Source organism: Eptesicus fuscus, chromosome 7, assembly GCF_027574615.1.
Source record: "Eptesicus fuscus isolate TK198812 chromosome 7, DD_ASM_mEF_20220401, whole genome shotgun sequence".
NCBI classification, from domain to species: Eukaryota; Metazoa; Chordata; class Mammalia; order Chiroptera; family Vespertilionidae; genus Eptesicus; species Eptesicus fuscus.
Genome location: NC_072479.1, coordinates 78,691,912 through 78,712,188, shown reverse-complemented (window position 1 = coordinate 78,712,188; position 20,277 = coordinate 78,691,912). Strand labels below are relative to the sequence as shown.

The 20,277-nt window shown below is 39.0% G+C and overlaps 1 protein-coding gene across 4 annotated transcripts in view; it reads left to right on the top strand.

Annotated features, from left to right (window-relative positions):
• AEBP2 (AE binding protein 2) overlaps window positions 1-20,277 on the top strand; it is an 80,189-nt gene that overhangs the window by 15,111 nt on the left and 44,801 nt on the right. For all 4 annotated transcript variants that reach the window (XM_054719233.1, XM_028144568.2, XM_054719234.1 and 1 more), the window contains exons 2-3: window positions 10,744-10,951; window positions 20,122-20,229. In XM_054719233.1, the coding sequence (XP_054575208.1) occupies window positions 10,744-10,951; window positions 20,122-20,229 (316 nt within the window). The remainder of the gene's footprint in view (window positions 1-10,743; window positions 10,952-20,121; window positions 20,230-20,277) is intronic.

Sequence of the window (20,277 nt, the reverse complement as noted above, 5' to 3'; positions counted from 1 at the left end):
CCTTCATTTGTAATATTTATATATATGTACATAGATTATTTAGCCCAGGTTTATTTTAAGACTATGAAATATACAAGTTAATTTTTGTGTTGTGATTATTCAGTCTTATGGGGAATAGAAGCTCTTTATATTGACATTTTATTTCTGTTAATACTTTTTGTAGTTCCTGACTTGCTTTTCGGTTTTCATTTATATTTTGAGTTTCTAGAACTATGAAGTGTTACCAATTTGAGAAAACACGTTTTAGAAGGATATTAGTATTTCTCAGTAAATATATTTGCTAATTCATTTCTAAATTACAAAATTGTGCCATTACTTTTTATAAATATTTGTTAAAGTACTGAGAGTGAATGAATCAGCAGTAGACTTTTTAGTGCTTTCAATTCATGTTGGCAGTCATTTGAACATGTCTTTTGAGGTGTTGAGCACTAGTATAGTCATTTTCGTCAGAAATATTTTTATGATTTAACACTAACTTCAAACACTAAATATGTGGTTGCTTCTGTATAAAATGGGTGGTGGTCCTTATAGCATATTTTTTAACATAACTTCTTGGCATATATAGCCATTTTTCTGTAAACTTAAGGTAAAAGATAACTCCTTATATTGTAATTGTGTTGAAGTAAAATGTTTCTAGTATTACTTCTTTTTGAAGATAGTTGCTTGCTGATCTCTTAAGCTGGATGATGAAAGATGTGGGTGGAGTATCTTAAAGGGCAATAGACTAGAGATGAGAAACAAATTTAAAATGTGCACAGTGCATAGTTGTGGTAGAAGAATGCAACCTACTTGCTTTCCATAGGCTGTATTTCATCATTGTTACATAAAGTCCCTTTTGGCCAATTTAGTGAATGCTGCTGGGTCTTGGGGAAAAATCTTTTGTTTTTATTCACAGAAATAATTGTGGGGACAGAGAATAGTCTTTTTCTTGATTAGAAAAATGCATTTTATCTTTTTAAATTACAGTGATAATAGATTGTAATTATAGTAATAATAGTAATAATACCTTGGTTTTAGCTAATGATTTGTAGTGTGCCTCCAATTAATTTTGATTATCATCTCATGTGACATCCACATATTTTACTTGCCTTAAAAATCATACTTCAAAAAAAAAAGGTCATACTTAAATTTGTTACTAAAAACTATTTGAACATCTTTAGGTTTAGGAGTTTACTACAAATGAGATGTTTATATGTGATTCTTAGTACAGATCAGATCATAAGAAAGCAGAATTCCTTCCATCTTAGGTGAGTAGGAAGGGCCTTGGGGAAAATTGACTTGTGTATATGTAACACATGTAATAAAATAGGCACTTCTCTTTACTTTAAAAAAATTGTTTGCCAGTTTAAAGACCTAAAAGCCTACAGCACCATAGCAATTTGGGAGGCAAAATGAGTTGGCCGTATAGAAATCTAACGTGGCCTAAATTCCTTAATCCCATTTAAGACCAATTTCATGTTTCTTTTGTTCTTGATAAATAAAAACTGAAATGACTCCCCCTTTGTCTCTGGGATGAATTTTTGGAGTTGGATTTTATGTTGAGACTAGAAACCCGGTGCATGAAATTCGTGCATGGCCGGGGGGGGGGGTTGTCCCTCAGCCCAGCCTGTACCCTCTCCAATCTGGGACTCCTGGAGGGCAGTCGGACATCCCTCTCACAGTCCAGGACTGCTGGCTCCCAACTGCTTGCCTGCCTGCCTTCCTGATTGCCCCTAACTGCTTCTGCCTGCCAGCCTGATCACCCCCTAACCACTCCGCTGCCAGCCTGGTTGATGCTTAACTGCTCCCCTGCCAGCCCGTTTGTCCCCAACTTCCCTCCTCTGCCAGCCTGGTCACCCCTAACTGCCCTCTCCTGCGGGGTTGATCACCTCCAACTGCCCTCCCTTGCAGGCCTGGTCCCTCTCAACTGCCCTCCCTTGCAAGGCTGGTCCCTCTCAACTGCCCTTCCTTGCAGGCCGGGTGCCTCCCAACTGCCCTCTCCTGTTGGCCATCTTGCAGTGGCCATCTTGTGTCCACATGGGGCAGGATCTTTGACCGCATGGGGGCAGCTATATTGTGTGTTGCAATGATGATCAATCTGTATATTATTCTTTTATTAGATAGGATAGAGGCCTGGTGCATGGGTGGGGGCCAGCTGGTTTGCCCTGAAGGGTGTCCCTGATCAGGGTGGGGTTCCCTTGGGGCGTGGGGCGGCCTGAGCGAGGGGCCTGTGGTGGTTTGCAGGCCGACCATGCCCCCTGGCAACCCAAGCAGAGGCCCTGGTATCTGGAATTTATTTTCCTTCTACAATTGAAACTTTGTAGCCTGGAGCGGATCCAAGCCTGCTGCTCCCTCCGGGGCGGCAGCCATTTCTGTGGCAGTTAATTCACCTTCTACAATTGAAACTTTGTAGCCTTAAGCGGGTGAGCCCGGCCAGGGTGTGCGGAAAGCTTTGCTTCCCCTGTTGCCGCCAGCAACCCTGGCCTGCTCTCTCAAGCTCCATTCTGTCGCCATTTGTTTGAATTTGTTTACCTTCTATAATTGAAACTTTGTAGCTTGAGTGGAGGCTTAGGCCTGCTATGGAAAGCTTGGCTTGATCTGTTACCTGGGAAACCTTGCTCTCTCTGGCTGTAGCCATCTTGGATGGGGTTAATTTGCATACTCGCCCCGACTGGCTGGTGGGCATGGCTTATGTAGTGGAGTGATGGTTAATTTGCATATTACCATTTTATTAGAGAGGATTGTTAGGCTCAGTTCTGTTTTAGCTCTAAATGTGGGACAAGTTGTACCTCAGGGTAACCATGTTGCTTTATTTATTTATTTAAATTTTTAATTGAATTTATTGGGGGTGACATTTGTTAATAAAATTATGTTTGTTTCAGGTACACAATTCTATAATACATCATCTGTATATTGTGTGTTCAAATAGTGTTGTTTTCTATGACTGACCTTGAATTAATTTTTTTGTGTGTGTATTTTAAAAAATATGTTTTATTACTACCAGCAGGAGCGGCCTGCATGGGGTGGCAGGTATGCTGGGCTCAGGGTGTGTGTGGTCTGTGAGAAAATGATGATGACTGGAAAGCTTGAAGGAAAGGGGCTGGGGCTGGAGGCCAGCTCCAAGGGTTCTTCAGACGCTTAAAGGTATCATGGCAAGCTAATGCCAAGCCGCTGACAAGATTAAGAAATTCTTGGAAATCTAGCTGCCTATCAGAGTTGAGGTCCAATTTCTTCATCATGCGGTCAAGGACACCGGGGTCCTTCTGGTTCTTTGTGAAGGCAGCCAGTTCCGTATTCACGGAGGTTAGGAACTCCGTCTTGGAGAGTGTGAAGCTGTTTCTGTCCTTTCCAGCGTACCTCATGTTGGAGTGGAGCGAGGCACAGAGGCTGTGAGTGGCGCAGCGAGCTCTGGGTTGAATTAATTAAAAAAAAACTAATATATATATATATAGAGAGAGAGATAGAAACATCAATGATGAGAGAGAATCAGTGATTGGCTGCCTCCTGCACGTCCTCTACTGGGGATCAAGCCTGCAACCTAGGCATGTGCCCTTGACCAAAATTGAACCTGGGACCCTTCAGTCTGCAGGCTGACGCTCTATCCACTGAGCCAAACCAGCTAGAGCTTGAATTAATTTTTTATGAAGCTAATTGACTTGTAGGAGTCATCCTCCTATATAATAAAAGGCTAATATGCAAATTGTCCCCTCGGGAGTTCGACCGACCAGGAGTTCGACTGCTCACTCTGACATGCGCTGATCACCACGGGGCGGCGTGGAACGAAGGGAGGCCCTGGCTGCTGCTGGCAGCCAGCAGCCAGGGGAAAGAAGGCCCTGATAGGTCCTAATCACCGGCCAGGCCTAGGGACCCTACTTGTGCATGAATTTCGTGCACCAGGCTTCTAGTCTATATATGTAAAAGGCTAAGTGACGCCTGGTAGCTATGACGCGCACTGACCACCAGGGGGCAGATGCTTAACACAGGAGCTGCCGAGCTGCTGACTTGACAGCGGCAGTTCTCTCGGGTGATGCACCCCAGAATCAGAGAGGAGGGAGCCCATTTCCTCGCGGGGCCATGTGATTCCACCTTCGGTTGTGGGTTATGTTGTTGCTGGGCCCTGAATCTGGTTTACTGCACACTTGCATTTGCGTTCCACACCCTGTATGACAGCAACTTTGCAGAGTGCCCCCTCGTACTCTGGGACCCCTCGGGGATGTTGGAGAGCCAATTTCTGCCTGATCCCTGCAGGCCAGGCCGAGGGACCCACCAGCTGGAGGGACCCCACTCACTCTGCAGACACCCTTCTAGCTGCGATGCCACCCCAGATGCGGCTGGCCAGGGAGGACCTCAGGAGGTTGTCTCCAGGGTGTATCCGGCCTGTCTCGCCCAGTCCCGCCCCGCTGGCCACCTTCTAATTAATTTCCTTTCAACGTGCACAAATCGTGCACCGGGCCATGGATTCTAGTATTTAATAGTTTATCTTGTTATTAAAACTATCTGCCCATATAAATCAAATTGTATGTAAACAATATCTTGTGTTTGTGTGTGCCATAGATGTACCAAAGCAAAGAAACAACTTCTGGTGTGTGCATACCAGATGAAACTTGAGTGACAGTTATTTTGATGTATAATATTGGCTCTATTTAATTATTTCTTTAATCAGTAATTTACCCAAATTTGTAAATGTGGCAATTAAATTTTTTTGGCATTAATGAGTGTTCTTACGTGACTTTGGGCAAGTCACATACTTTTGTGTCTCAGTCTCTCTAATCTGTAAGATAAGGATACTAATAGTACTTACCTCATATGGTTATTGTAAGCATTAAATTAGTTAACACATGTTTCAGTTACTGTGGCTACATGACAGTCAGTCAACTCAAACATTGAATGGTTTAAAACAAATATTTTGCTTACGAATCTTGGATCTGAGCAGGGTTTCGCCTGGTTAGGTCATTCCACTTGGTGTCAACTTGGAGAAGCATAAAGGCTGGAGACTGCAGTTTATAGAAAACTCATTCATGTATTTGTCATATATGTGGTGCCTGAGCTCAAGAGACTCAAACAGCTGGGCGCTAGAACAGCTGGGGCTCCCCTGCATCTCTCTCTCTCTTTGAAATTTATCTTTATCGTTGAAAGTATTACAGAGACCCTCCTTTTCCCCCCATTGACTCCCTCCTCCTCATGCCTGCCCCCTCCTCAGGCCTTTACTATACTATTGTCTATATCAGCGGTCACCAACCGGTGGTCCGTGAGGTCCGAAAGGTTGGTGACCGCTGGTTTATATCTATGGGTTATGCATATATGCATATAAATTCTTTGGTCTGTGAACTTTCTTCGCAGGATCTCTTCGGCGTGGTGTCGTCACAACAGTCAGATTTCTTTACAGGGTAGTTCAGGACTCCCAAGTTGTGTGTTCTGAGAGAGAGCTAGGCTGAAGCTGTACTGCCTTTATGACTTAGCCGTAAGATGTCTGGTAGTATCATAACTTCTGCAGTAGTCTTTGACCTGCTTTGATTCAAAGGGAGATAATATAGACTACCCCCCCACCCCCAAATATAGAACCCCTCCACCTCTTTTTATTTTTATTTTTAATGTATTTTTATTGATTTCAGAGAGGGACAGAGAGACAGAAACATCAATGATAAGAGAGAATCATTGATTGGGCTGCCTCCTGCCCGCCCCACACTGGGGATCAAGCCTGCAACCCAGGCATGTGCCCTTGACCGGAATCGAACTGTGACCTCCTGGTTCATAGGTTAACGCTCAACCACTGAGCCACGCCAGCCGGCCTCCCCCTCCCCCACCACCTCTTGATGCCATGTTGTAATAAGAGCATGTGGGAGGATGAATATTGGTGTAGCCATATTTCAGTCTGACAACACAGCACATAGAACAAAAGCAGGATATACAGGAAATAGTAAGCTGTTATGATAAAGAATGGGAAGTCAGATTTAAATAGTGTCTTATTATTTGTGATATACATTTTGATGTAGTGAATTACATAATCCCTCTTTCCTTAAGAGAAAGTCATAAGATGTAACAGGCCAGGCAGTTTATAGTTTTCATGAAGTGCCTGTTTCTTTTAATGGTTCAGTTTTAGCTTTTAATCCCTTTGTCAATTCCTGGAATAAGGAGCATGGCACAAAATAATTGTAACAAATGGGGGTGAGGAATGGTATGGATAACTCAAAGTGTTTTCACTCTTAAATTGGATAATATCTGGTATACAACCTCAGACTTTTCAAAAACATAAAATCCTCTTAATGCTTTGCACTGTTTTGAATTTTAACCTTTAATAATTTTGATTGTGTGGGAGAGACAGAGTAATTTTCTGAGTAGTTAGCAGCAAAATTTTTTTTGAGAGATGAAACATTGCCTGTTAGCTTACTTTGCTACCTACACCAATACAAGAGAAAGATGCAAATTGACTACCTTCGTGATGCCCACCAGCCAATCAGGAGTGAGTATGCAAATTAACCCAACAAAGATGGCAGGTTAATTTGCATACACAGGCCCCGAGCTGCCGGGGGCAGGACGCTTGTGTCATCACCATGGCGATGATGCAGGCGTTCTGCACTGCCCCGGCGGCTCCAGGCCAGAGCAAAGGCAGTGCCGGCAGCCAGGGGAAGGAAGGCCCATTCGTGCATGAAGATTCGTGCACCGGGCCTCTAGTATGATTAGATTAGCACTCCTGTGTATGGTTTTGTTTACCTACAATTTGATAAATACTTTGGAAAACTATACATAGTATATTTATTTCTATCCAAAGCATGTTACCAATTACAAAGATAAACTAAGTTTATAATACTTGCTCTGACTCTGTTAAATATTCCTTAGACCAGTGAAATTACTGTCCCTTTTTTTCATGCCACTTGTCTTCATTCTGTGTGGAAGACCATGTTCCAGTCTTAAAACATTAGAATTATAGAATATTTGTTTTAGAATAATTAAGATACAAATTAGGACTGAAGACTTTTTAATGGTTATATTTTTTATTGATAGAACGAAAATAAAACAGCCTGGTCCATTAGAGATTAGGGAGGTTCTTTTGTGGAACCTCATTCTTTAACTTCCAGATCCTGAAGAAAAGTGGTTAGATGCCTTGCTCGTTCTGTTTTCCTACTACATTCCTTTTATCCTTTCTGTCACTCTGTATATAAGATAGCTAAGTGGTTTCCAACTTTTTAGTGTGAAAGTACTTATCCCTTTCATAATTAGTAACTTGACAATTTCAAGGTCTATGGTTGAGAAAGTAAACTAAAAACAATTTACAGACTTTGAGTAGTAGATGAAACGTTTTTCCAAATGAATATTTATATGGAACCCAATACAAAAAGACATATATAGTATTTTATTAGTATTTATTTATTTAAATGTTTTTATTGATTTCAGGGAGAGAGGAAGGAAGGGTGGGGGAGAAAGAGAGAAACAAGATGTGAGAGACATCAATTGGCTGCCTCCTGCACTCCCTACTGGGCATTGAGCCGAAACCTGGTTATGTGCCCTGTAGGGGAATCCAGCTGTCACATTTTGGTGCATGGGAGGATGCTCAACCAACGGAGCCACACTGGCCAGGGCAGTATTTATTTTTATAAGCTAGGAACTTTATAAAATCAACCAAAAACAGTAAAGCTTTTAGAAGAATTTTAATTTGAAGGAGGGTTTGTTTTATCATTCTGTTTTCTTAATTCTGTTTTGGCTGCTTAGTCATGAAATTTTGACTTGCAGATACGTACAGCTCGTCTTTCAGACTCTGTAAATACTTTAGTTGTACTGATTGAGAGCTATAAAAGAGTATTTCTAGTATAGACATTTTGTTTGAAAGACACCATTACTTAATTATCTTAACTTCATATCACAAATGCAAAAGTGACCAGCCCTTCAAACTTAAGCAACAAAACGTAATATTGTTTCATGTTAGTTAGCTCTTTAATTTGGAACTAGCCACTTGGCTACTCCCCTAGGAGAGGAGAGCATGCAGCAAGTTAATTTGTGAGTTTTCTTGGAAGGTGTTTAATTGGGAAAAGCATAAGGTATGTGACTGCAGACTAATTTTATGAATGGACATGTATAGGCCTAAATTAGGGTTGGGAAACGGGAGTGCAGAGTTGCAACTTTACTAATCAATGCCTTCATAGGAATTGGGCATTCTTATATTTTAATTTTTGTGTGTGACAAGAGTAAATTATATTTGATTTCAAATTATGCACCCATATCCTCTTCAGGTCCCTGTTCTCAACTCTTCTTTAAAGTTAGACATTTCAGTAGCCTAGAAATTATTTCAGAGCAGGGGGAAAAAGAAGGACACAAAGTTGCCCAGAAAAATCCACAGCACAAATGAATTTCCTCACAGATAGCTGAAAAGAAGACTGCAAATAAAGCTGTCCCTATCCATGTGACCTCAGAATGAATTTTAAATTCAGCAATTAACCTCAGAATAAAACAAAAATATTCCAGGTCACAAACATACTCCTTCCATTCCAGAGACGGTTAAGCTTTCCTCCCTATATACCAGGGGTAGGGAACCTTATTTCTGCCAAGGGATATTTATAACATCATTCGAGGACCATACAAAGTTATCAACTTAAAAATTAGCCTGCTATATTTGGTCAAACCATTAACTCACCCCTAATGCCTTGGTAGGGCCAGACCAATTGATTATGCAGGCCTCATATGGCCCTTGGGCCGGACGTTCCCTACTCCTGATACATACTCTAGGTCAGTGTTTCTCAAACATTTGCTCTTAAGGACTCTTTTGCTTTCTTAAATATTGAGGAATATGAATTATATATCAATAAAACTGTTAAAAAAGTTACTGAAGAATCCAGAGCTTTTGTTTTATTTTTTGTTAATCCTCACCTGAGGATATTTTTTTCCATTGATTTTTAGAGAGAATGGAAAGAAAGGGTTGGGGGAGAGAGAAACATTGATGTGAGAGGGACACACTGATTGATTGCCTCCTCCATGTGCCCCAAGCGGACCAGGGGTCAAACCTGCAACACAGGTACATGATCTTGACCGGGAATAGAACCCTCCACCCTTTGGTGTGCAGGCCAATGCTCCATCCACTGAACCACACCAGACAGAGCCTAAAGAGTATTTTTTAAAATGTAAAATAACTTTTCCAGTTAAAGAAATAGAAGTGACATTGTTTTATTTTTAATGTCTTTAATGTCTGGCTTAACAGCTAGGTCTCATCCATGCCTCTTGCAATGAATTAGTTTGGTTGAACTATGTGATGAAAATCTGGTCTCATACAGATACTTAATAGGAAAGGAAGGAGTATTTTTTTTAAAATACATTTTTATTTATTTCAGAAAAGAAGGGAGACAGAGATAGAAACATCAATGATGAGAGAGAATCATTGATTGGCTGCCTCCTGCACGCTCCTACTGGGGATTGAGCCCCCATCCCAGGCTTGTGCCCTGCCTGGGAATTGAACCCTGACCTCCTGGATCATAGATCGATGCTCAACCACTGAAACACACCGGCCAGGATAAGACATTTTTTGTAACTGAAGCATGGTGGAAGAATGTTTTTGCTAGTTGGGGTGCATTTGTTGTTAGACACAAATCATTAAACTTACTAAATAGGTTCAAATTCAGTTTAATTCTTAGGTGTGAGCAAATAAGGTTGAAATGGGATTAGTAAATGTTTTTACTTTTAAAACAACGTGTGCTGAAATAATTATGGTTGAAGTATGTTTGCAACTTGCAGATGATTGAGAAAAACAAATTACATATAGCCAGTATCAGATTGAGATACATTTTTTTGTGTCTGAAATTTTCTGTAATAAAAACTTGGGGTAGGGAAGCATACCCATTAATATAATACAATTTTTATAATTTACTGGTACTAAATTGCAAGTTGCTATAGATAGCTTTTGATGGGTTTAGTCTGAACACATTCTTTCCGTTGACTGTTCTCTAATTGAAGCTACTTCCACGTAGTTCTCCTGTTGGGAAGATATTTTTTTAAAAAAACTGATTTGCTTTTAAAATGAATGAGAAATTGTGTTACCTTTCTTAAGATGTGAAATTTTCAATATTTAAAATTACTCAAATAAAATTTTTGGTAAATAAAAAGGTTACTAACATGTCATACTTTGTTTAGTAAATAAAAAATAAAGGGGATTGATTGGCATTGTCAATTTTTTAGATTAGACTAAAAGACATTTTATTTGGACTTTGGGTAAAATCAGAGAAATTTATTGCACCCAGTTTTTTCTCTTCTGCTTTTTTATTTAGAAGGGAAAATACAGCCAAATTTCCCAACCGATTTGAGATGGGAAGAGGTAGGATGTGATGGCAGTTATATTCTTAGATTAATAAGTCTTCTAGTGATTTGCAAAATTGTAAAGCTAATCTTTTGATTCTGATATACTTATAGCTAGAAACTATTCCTCCATTTTGCTTAGAACTATGGAAGGGATGCAAAGTGGTGACCTGTGTGCATATGTATGTGTGTGTGTGTTTGGTTTGTTTTTTGTAGGGCATAGTATTGGGGAGTTCCAAAAGTTGCTTAACTTACCCCGTGCATATCTGGTTTTGAGGTACTAGCATTTTTTTTTTTAACTTTGATTTGTACTTTATTGCCGACTACATAATTTGAAGGAAATTATTTGTTACTTTCTAATGGAAAATACAGGTAGTATGCTTTGTATGGGGCAGAATATCAAATGGTAACCTTAATTAAATATTTATAAGATCATATTCATGTTAGTGAATTTCTAGGAATAACACAGCCTTTTTTCTTCTTTTGTAGCATAAGCAGTACTATAATGGATGTAGACAGCACAATTTCCAGTGGGCGTTCAACTCCAGCAATGATGAATGGACAAGGAAGCACTACTTCTTCAAGCAAAAATATTGCCTATAATTGTTGTTGGGACCAGTGCCAGGCTTGCTTCAACTCTAGTCCAGATCTGGCAGATCACATCCGTTCCATACATGTAGATGGTCAGCGAGGAGGGGTTTGTTTTGTCATTTCTTTTTTTTACTCCCTGTGTTCATTAGTTTTAGTAATTTATAATGGATAGTTAGGCTTTTTTCCCCTCAAAGTAAAGGCTTTATTTTTTCAAATGTTTTTTTCCACCTTTTATTTGCAAATTTCCACTTGATGCAATCAAGTTAAATAGAACATATGATGTGCTCTTTAATTTGTTCTTAGGTATATTAGACTCTAAAGTATAGTCGGAATATTATAAATGAATATAGTATATTCCAAATTTCTGATGTTTTCAGTTGAGGACATTTAGGAATTGGCACTGTTTACAATTTCTGTTAGGGTGGTTCTAAATTATCCCTGAGGCTGAAATTAACTGGAAAGACCATTGGTATCAGGATTAGTGTATAAATCCTATTAAATGAAAATCTGCACTTACTATATGTGAGTGAAAACTGATCATCTTTTCCCAGGTCTTATCAGAGCTGATTTAGATAAAAAGTTGTGATTAGTCAGCCCTTGACTGGAATTGAACCTGTGACCTTTCAGTTCGAAGGCCTAAGCTCTACCCTCTGAGCCAAACCGGCTAGGGCAGTTCTGATAGTTTTATTGGATAGTAAATAAAGGGCTGAACTAATTAGGTGAGTCAAAGTGGAATGGAGCAAAATATTTAGAATGTTATTTCTACTATTTATACTATTTTCAGGTTTATCAAGGTTTGTCTTGAATAATTGCCATGTTTAGTACATTTTCTAAAATTAATGTTACATTGTAAATACAGATAGTTTATTAGGCTACACATTCTCCATCACCCTGCCATCACTGTTGAGATATACTAAAATTAGGGTTTAAGTGAGTATGCAGCTGTTTCCAAGGTTGTATTGATAATGAGGTTCCATTATTGATCTTTTACCAAAAATACATATAATCATATAAACACCCCTAACATATTTACCCGTGATATTACATTTAAAACTTCTTTTAAGAAGTATTTGCTGTTGTCACAATAAGTTATAATGTGTTAGCAGTCTTTTGAATATTCAAGCTTGATAAGTAAACATTTGTCTTTTTTTTTTTTTAATATATTTTATTGATTTTTTACAGAGAGGAAGGGAGAGGGATAGAGAGTTGGAAACATCGATGAGAGAGAAACATCGATCAGTTGCCTCCTGCACACCCCCTACTGGGGATGTGCCCGCAACCAAGGTACATGCCCTTGACTGGAATCGAACCTGGGACCCTTCAGTCCGCAGGCTGACGCTCTATCCACTGAGCCAAACCAGTTTCGGCTAAACATTTGTCTTATTATTAGATTTAATATATATGGCGTCTGGGTAGATACCAGATGGTATATTAATGAACTGTGCTCATCCTATGGTTTTTCACTCTTTAACCATCTCAGTGGTTAGGCAACTTTGGTAAGAGGTTTCTCCACACCACACCTGCCCCTCCCCAATCAGGTTTTTGGTGAGAATTCTCTCTGTTCTCTCTTTTTTAAAATATATATTGTTATTGATTTCAGGGAAGAAGGGAGGGAGGGAGGGTGGGGAGAGAGAGAGAGAGAGAGAAGAGAGGAGAGGAGAGGAGAGGGGGGGAGAGGAGAGGAGAGGAGAGAGGAGAGAGGAGGAGAGAGAGAGAGACATCAATGATGAGAGAGAATCTTTGATCGGCTTCCTCCTGCATGCCCTAAACTTTGAATCAAGCCCACAACCCAGGCATGTGCCCTGACCAGGAATCAAACCATGATCTGGTTCATAGGTTGAAGCTCAACCACTGAGCCATGCTGGCCAGGCTGAGAATTTTCTTAACCAAGTTGATTTCCTACTCATTACTGAGTTGCCTTTTGTGAGTTAGTGCTTGATGTCACTTGGTATATATCACTACAGTAGTCTTTTGAGCCATGGCATGATGCTGTTTAGTAACTTGACTTAGCAGCTATGTAAAGGATTCCGAGCTATGTAGAAGATCCCTGGGTTTCTCTTAGTAAATGTGGAAGAATTTCCATTTCTAATTCTTGGATTCTACAAGTTGAGCTGGCACACAGCCTTATGAGAATGTTTCCAGCTCTTTACAGATTTGTAGAAAAAATGTGACTTATAGATTGAATATATCATGTAGTCACTGCAACTACATGCACCTTATTTATTTTTTAACTAGAGGCCCGGTGCACAAAATTTGTGCACTGGGGGGGGGGGGGCGCGGCCTCAGCCTGGCCTGCGCCCTCTCACAGTCCGGAGCCCTTGGGGGATGTCGGACTGATGGCTTTGGCCCGCTCTCTGCAGGGAGCGGGCATAAGCCGGCAGTCAGACATCCTTAGCTCTGCCACAGAGGCAGGAGAGGCTCCCGCCACCACTGCTGCCCTCACCAGCCGTGAGCCGGCTTCTGGTTGAGCGGCGCTCCCCCTGTGGGAGTGTACTGACCACCAGGGGGCAGCTCCTGTGTTGAGCGTCCGCCCCCTGGTGGTCAGTGCGCATCATAGCAACCAGTTATCCGGCTGTTCGGTCAATTTGCATATTAGCCTTTTATTATATAAGATTATTATATAGGATATATATATATATATCTTTATTTCAGAAAGGGAGAGGGAAAGAGAGATAGACACATGAACAATGAGAGAGAATCATTGATTGGCTGCCTCCTGCATGCCCCTTCCTGGGGATTGAGCTCACAACCTGGACATGTGCCCTTAGCGGGGATCAAACTTGGGACCCTTCATTCTGCAGGCTGACGCTTTATCTGCTGAGCCAAACCAGCTAGGGATACATGCACCTTATTGATATTATAGAGCTAGACATGAAGTCTTGTTAATTTCTATAGTAAGTATAAGTTTGTTGAAATGAAAACCCCTATGTCATTTCTTGCATCCTTAATCATAAAATTATTTTGTTACAAATAATGATTCTTCTCTGGTTAATTTTAAGAGTAATCTTTTTTTTTTTTTTTTAAGATATTTTTATTGATTTTTTTACAGAGAGGAAGGGAGAGGGATAGAGAGCTAGAAACATCAATGAGAGAGAAACATCGACCAGCTGCCTCCTGCACACCCCCTACCGGGGATGTGCCCGCAATCAATGTACATGCCCTTGACCGGAATCGAACCTGGGACCCTTCAGTCCGCAGGCTGACGCTCTATCCACTGAGCCAAACTGGTTTCGGCAATTTTAAGAGTAATCTTATTTTATATATACGTACATACATACATACGTATGTGTGTGTGTGTGTGTGTGTGTGTATTGGTTTCTACAAACCAATCATTGGTGTATATACAGACTATGCTTTTAGAATGAAAGTATGGATGAGAATTTGAAAACCTGTGAATCTTGATCTGGTTTTATCCTTAAAAATAGAGTAGCTGTTGCCCTAGCTGGTTTTTCTCAGTGAATAGAGCGCCAGTCTATGGACTAAAGCAGGGGTCCTCAAACTTTTTAAACAGGGGGCCAGTTCACTGTCCCTCAGACCGTTGGAGGGCCGGACTATAATTTAAAAAAAACTATGAACCAATTCCTATGCACACAGCACATATCTTATTTTGAAGTAAAAAAGCAAAACAGCAAAAGCACCCGCATGTGGCCCGCGGGCCGTAGTTTGAGGATACCTGGACTAAAGGGTCTCTGGTTTGATTCTGGTCAAGGGCACATGCCCGGGTTGTGGGCTTGATCCCTAGTCGGGGGCGTGCAGAAGGCAGCTGATCAATGATTCTCCCATCATTGATGTTTCTATCTCTCTCTCCCTCTCCCTTTCTCTCTGAAATCAATAAAAATATATTTTTAAAAAATAGAGTAGCTGTTGGTTGGAGTGTGCGTGTTTGTGTGTGTGTGTGTGTGTGTGTGTGTGTGTGTGTGTGTGTGTTTAAATGGCCTCTTTGAAATTTGGAACTGGAAAAAAATTTTTAAGTGTATACTTGAGTGGCATTAGTACATTTACATTGTTGAACAACCATAATCACTGTCCATCTCCAGAACCTTTCATTATCCAAAACTGAAGTTTATACCTATTAAATAATAACTTCCTTGACTTCCCTTCCCATAGCCCCTGGTAATTGCTGTTCTACTTTCTGCATATAATAAGTGGAAAATAGCAGATTTTGATGACAATTGGTTTTTTTATTTTTTAATTTCTTTTTTCTACCATATGTATTAAACTATTACAATGGAATAGAAGCAAATGAGGAAAAAATTGGTAACTCTAGAGGACTTTGTGATTTTAATTATTGAAATATAATTTTACTGAAGCAGTAGGTTAGTAAGATTTAAATACTATATAAAATCCTTTTTTTTTTTCCTCAACCCACTTTGATCTTCACTTTGGAAAAAAACAAAACCGTCATGTAACAGCTTAAAAACTTCCTTTTCCCCCTTTAAACTATTTATGTTGCTGTGTCACTTTATACTTACAGTCTGAAGCCAGATGGAGTTAAGTTTTCCTGACCTTTTCATGTGGTTGGATACTTAACTCTATATTAAAAGTTATACTAACCATTTAAATAGCAAATTACAAATATACCCTTTTAAAAAAGAGTCATGAAATGGTTTTCTGCTGTTTAAAAAATAAAAACAGGCGCAAAAAATTAGTCTTTTTTGTTAAATGTAATAGAATTATGTTCTTGTGTCCATACTTTCATTTCCAAAACTAGACTGAGCTGTTTTACTAATCAAATTTCAAACCCCAGTGTTTTGATAGGTATGCAAACTTCATCTTATAGGATTTCCGTGATCCATTCATCTTCTGTTCTGTTTTAACTATTTCTTACTTTAAATACAGTTGCTAGAAAGAAATATGTACAGCTTTTATTAAGTTTGCAATTGTATTCGTTCTTTGGTGTGTTTGAGGGGAGAGGACCAGAGGGCGATTGGGAGTGGGAGGGGGGGGGGCAGTAGGATATTATTCAAAGACTTGAATGAGGCCAGTTTCCTTTATGTTATATAAAATGACATTTGTAGACTCAGGGTTACATCAGATTTCTGCTAGGAGGTGAAATCAATCTTAGGAGGTCACTGCGTTTTTTTATCCTTACCTGAGGATATGTTTTTATTGATTTTTTATGGGGAGAGGGAAAGGAAGGGAGAAGGAGAGAAACATCCATGTGAAAGGGAAACATCGATCGGCTGCCCCCCAATTGGGGATCAAATCTGCAATCCATGTATGTGCCCTGACCAGGAATCGAATCCAAAACCTTTTGGTATATGGGACAATACTCCAACCAGCTGAGCCACCCAGCCAGGGCTCACTTTGTGTTTTGATTGTCATTCTGATATCTCCTGAATACAACATGAGATTTGTCATTCTTTTGCAATACATGAAAAATATTTTAGGTTTTTAACTAAACATTTTTGTCCTCTGTTTTATTACATATCTTTAACAGAAATTGAAAACGTTAATACATTTACTGTGGCTAAAAGTAATGATACAAAATTATAGCTATCATTTTAGACAGATCTTGAAAGAGCAAACTGGTTTGAGACAAAATAGGTATAAAAAATATGCTTCTCTTTTGTATGTTCACATTTTGTAAATGAAAGTATTTTTCCCTGAGAAATATTAGAACTTAAAGGAACCCTAAAATCATCTGTCTAACCTCTTCCTGATTTTATTTTTTACTATTTTATTTAAAAATATATATATTTAAAATATGTTTTTATTGATTTTAGAGAGGAAAGGAGAGGGAAATAGAAACATCAGTGATGAGAGAATCACTGATCAGCTGCCTCCTGCACACACACCCTCCCCCACTGGGGATCGAGCCTGAAATCCGGGCATGTGCCCTGGGCCGGAATCGAACTTAGGACCCTTCAGGCCGTATGCCAATGCTCTATCCATTGAGCCAAACCAGCTAGTGCTAAAAAAATATTTTTATTGATTTCAGAGAGGAAGGGAGATGAGAGAGAGATAGAAACATTAATGATGAGAGAATCATTGATCAGCTGCCTCCTACACGTGCCTCACACGGGAATTAAGCCTGCAACCCAGGCAATTGCCCTGACCAGAAATCGAACCGTGACTTCCTGATTCATAGGTAGACACTAACCATTGTGAAGCACTGGTGGTGCGTGTGTATCGCATGAAAAAACTTCCTTTTTCATGCACAGTTGCAGAAAAACGTGGTGGCAGTTATTTTGAGAAGGTATCTCCAATGTCTAATATAAACAGTTTTTCTGTTAACTGGTCTTATAGAATATACATCATCTTACATTTTTACCGTGTTTTGGAGTTATCAAATGTGTGTTCGTAGTGTTTTTGATGAAAAAGCAAATAAGAGACTTAGATAAGTGGTTTCTCCCCAGATTACATAGCTGTGAAGTGTGAAAGCTTACCAGAATTTAGTCATTTACTTTTGCTCTATTTCTGTTACATGTAATACAACCTAATATAACATATATCTGTCATCAGAGGGTGGACTATGAACCTCTCTGCCTCAATGTTCTAATTAATATGGCTAAATAATCTTAATTCATTTTAAGATAGGATAGAGGAACCTTAAGAGGTTTTATTTTTGAACTTTCATATTTGGGTTTAATTCCTATGGTGTTTGGTTTTTAGAATTTTTGCAGTGAGAACGTTTCTAAAAATAGGGTATAAAAATATTTTCAACAAACTGACATCAGAAAAAGACTGAGGTTTGAATAAAGATTCTTATGTCAGATTTTGGACTACCTGTTTTATCCAAGGGATTTTCTAATATAAATTAGGAAAGGAAATTAGGTTTTAAAAATTTTGTGGATCCTTGATGTGGATTTTTAGTGCCATTTTGTGTATCAAGACTATCCTTGTGCAAGTTTATTGCTTCCTTCTTCTTGCCCCCTAGTTATTTTTCAAATATTTCACAAGTATTTCATCCAAATATGGGTAAACATAGTTAGCTTTGGTCTCTTTACACTTAATTTCATTTCCTAAAATATTCACTAGGTTAAATGTTATGGTTTTTCTTTGAATTTGAAGGTGTTGCCCTAATAGTGTTACTAGAAATTATTCCATCTTGAGTCTATACCATACCTACTCACAATTAAGGCTGTTATCTGATGGAATTACAGGAACTGCCATTGCCTCTGTACTTAAGTTTATTCATAGGGGGAAAAAATTAGAAGTTAGAGATTTGTGGTTTCTCTCAAATTTAGTGGTTGGTTAATATTAGGTTAGGGCAGTGTTTGAATATTTTATAATTTTGTACCCAGACACTCGTTTTAAGGCATTTCTGATTTTCGGGTATGATTTGTGAAAATTTTAAACCAAGCTTTGATTCCTATTTATTACCTGGATTAAAAATTTAAGACATTAAGAGTCTAGTAAATCTTCAGTCAGGAAATTGATAGAGAGAGCATTATTATCTTATGTGATTATCAGATGTTATTGAATTAGTTTCCATAACATACAGGTGTAGCTTCATGTTTTTTTCCTTTTTTTCTGAATTCATTTAAAAGTTAGCTTTTAATTTTGGGAACTTTAGCATTCATTTTATAAATGTGTACTAGGTCAGGAATTTTAAGTATGAAGGAGGAAATGTTAATGACATATCTTCTTAAAAAGACTAAAAAATCTTTTGTGGAATAAGGATATAAGATAACTTTCTGAACAGTCACATCAAACAATGTTGCCTAGTTAGACCTATCTGATGTAAAATGGTTTTGGTTTTGAGTAAAAATTGATCTGTTATTTTAATGATTGCTTCCTCAGTTCTGTGTGTCTTTTTTTTTTCCCCCCAAACATATTTTATTGATTTTTTACAGAGAGGGAGGGAGGGAGGGAGGGGGAGAGAGAGAGAGAGTTAGAAACATCGATGAGAAAGAAACAGCTGCCTCCTGCACACCTCCTACTGGGGATGTGCCTGCAACCAAGGTACATGCCCTTGACCGGAATCGAACCTGGGACTCTTCAGTCTGCAGGCTGACGCTCTATCCACTGAGCCAAACCGGTTAGGGCATGTGTGTCTTTTTCTGTTTATGTGTAGTACATTATAGTCTTCAACGTGTGGCTCTATTTATAATTGTTCTTACCTCAGAAAAGAACAGAGCTTAAGAAATGGTACTTTGAAGGTGATTATTACAATAGATTTGTATTTCTTTTTTTAAAACTAAAAAAAAAAATTGATTTTAGAGAGAGAGAGAGTGAGAGAAACATCAATGAGAGAACCATCAGTTGGCTGCCACCTGCACACTCCCTGCTGGGGATCAAGCCTGCAACCTAGGCCTGTGCCCTGACAGGGAATCGACCATGACATCCGGGTTCATGGGTCTACGCGCAGGCACTACACTGAGGCACACTGCCTGGGAGGGATTTGTAATTTTTTTGCTGATTTTAGGAATCTGTTTTAATATCCAGTGTGATGGCAATATAATCAATTAGAAAATTGATTTTCCAAACCCAGTCAAAAATGTAAGTTATTGTGATGATAGAGTAGCTCATGCCCATTGCTTTTGGAACTATGTTAATTTGACATTTTGCATTAGATTTTCTTTCCAATTTAAGATAAATGAAAATATTTTTAATGAATAGAACAATGTAAGAATAAGTAGTGGGCATGTGATAATAGAAATTTAGGAGCAGGGAATTTGTAATTTGATAGTTAAGTTTGAAGATGCATCTATCAGTATCCACTAATGAACATTTGACTCTTGATTTTTTTCATTGTTTATATCTGTTTTCTTATTTTGGTTAATGCTTACCCAAGGATTTTTTTTTCCATTCATTTTTAGAGTGGGAGCAAAGGGAAGTAGGGAGAGACACAGAGAGAGAAAAACATTGATGCGAGAGAGAGACATTGATTGGTTGCCTACCGCACCCAGGTACTTGCCCTTGACCAGGAATCACTCTACCCTTTGGTGTGTGGGCTGACACTAACCACTGAGAAACATGGGCCAGGGTTATGTTTTCTTGATAATTACAGTTAATACATGCCTGTTTCCTCATATAGTAAATACAAAATGGTTCATAGACCTAGTTCCTGGGGATGTTTTGTTAATTTGTATATTTCCTTCTGAATGGTACTTTGGCATTGGTGTATTAGTTCCTTATTGAGGGAATGGACAACAGCCTTAAGGGGGAAGGAAGGGTTACAATTTCTTATACTGGAAGTTCAGTTTAACCTTAAGCATTTGATTGGCTCTTTTTGTCAATTGAAAGCTTACAACATGCTCATTTGAGCTTAGAAGGAATAAAACTGTTGAAATGTGTACTGAAAATTATTATTGCCCTTTTTTTTAACAGGTATTTGTTTGCTTATGGAAAGGTTGTAAAGTATATAACACTCCGTCAACCAGTCAGAGTTGGTTACAGAGGCATATGCTGACACACAGTGGAGACAAACCTTTCAAGGTAAGTAAATGTATGTGAGTTTTATTTTTTAAATTTCAATGTAAATTG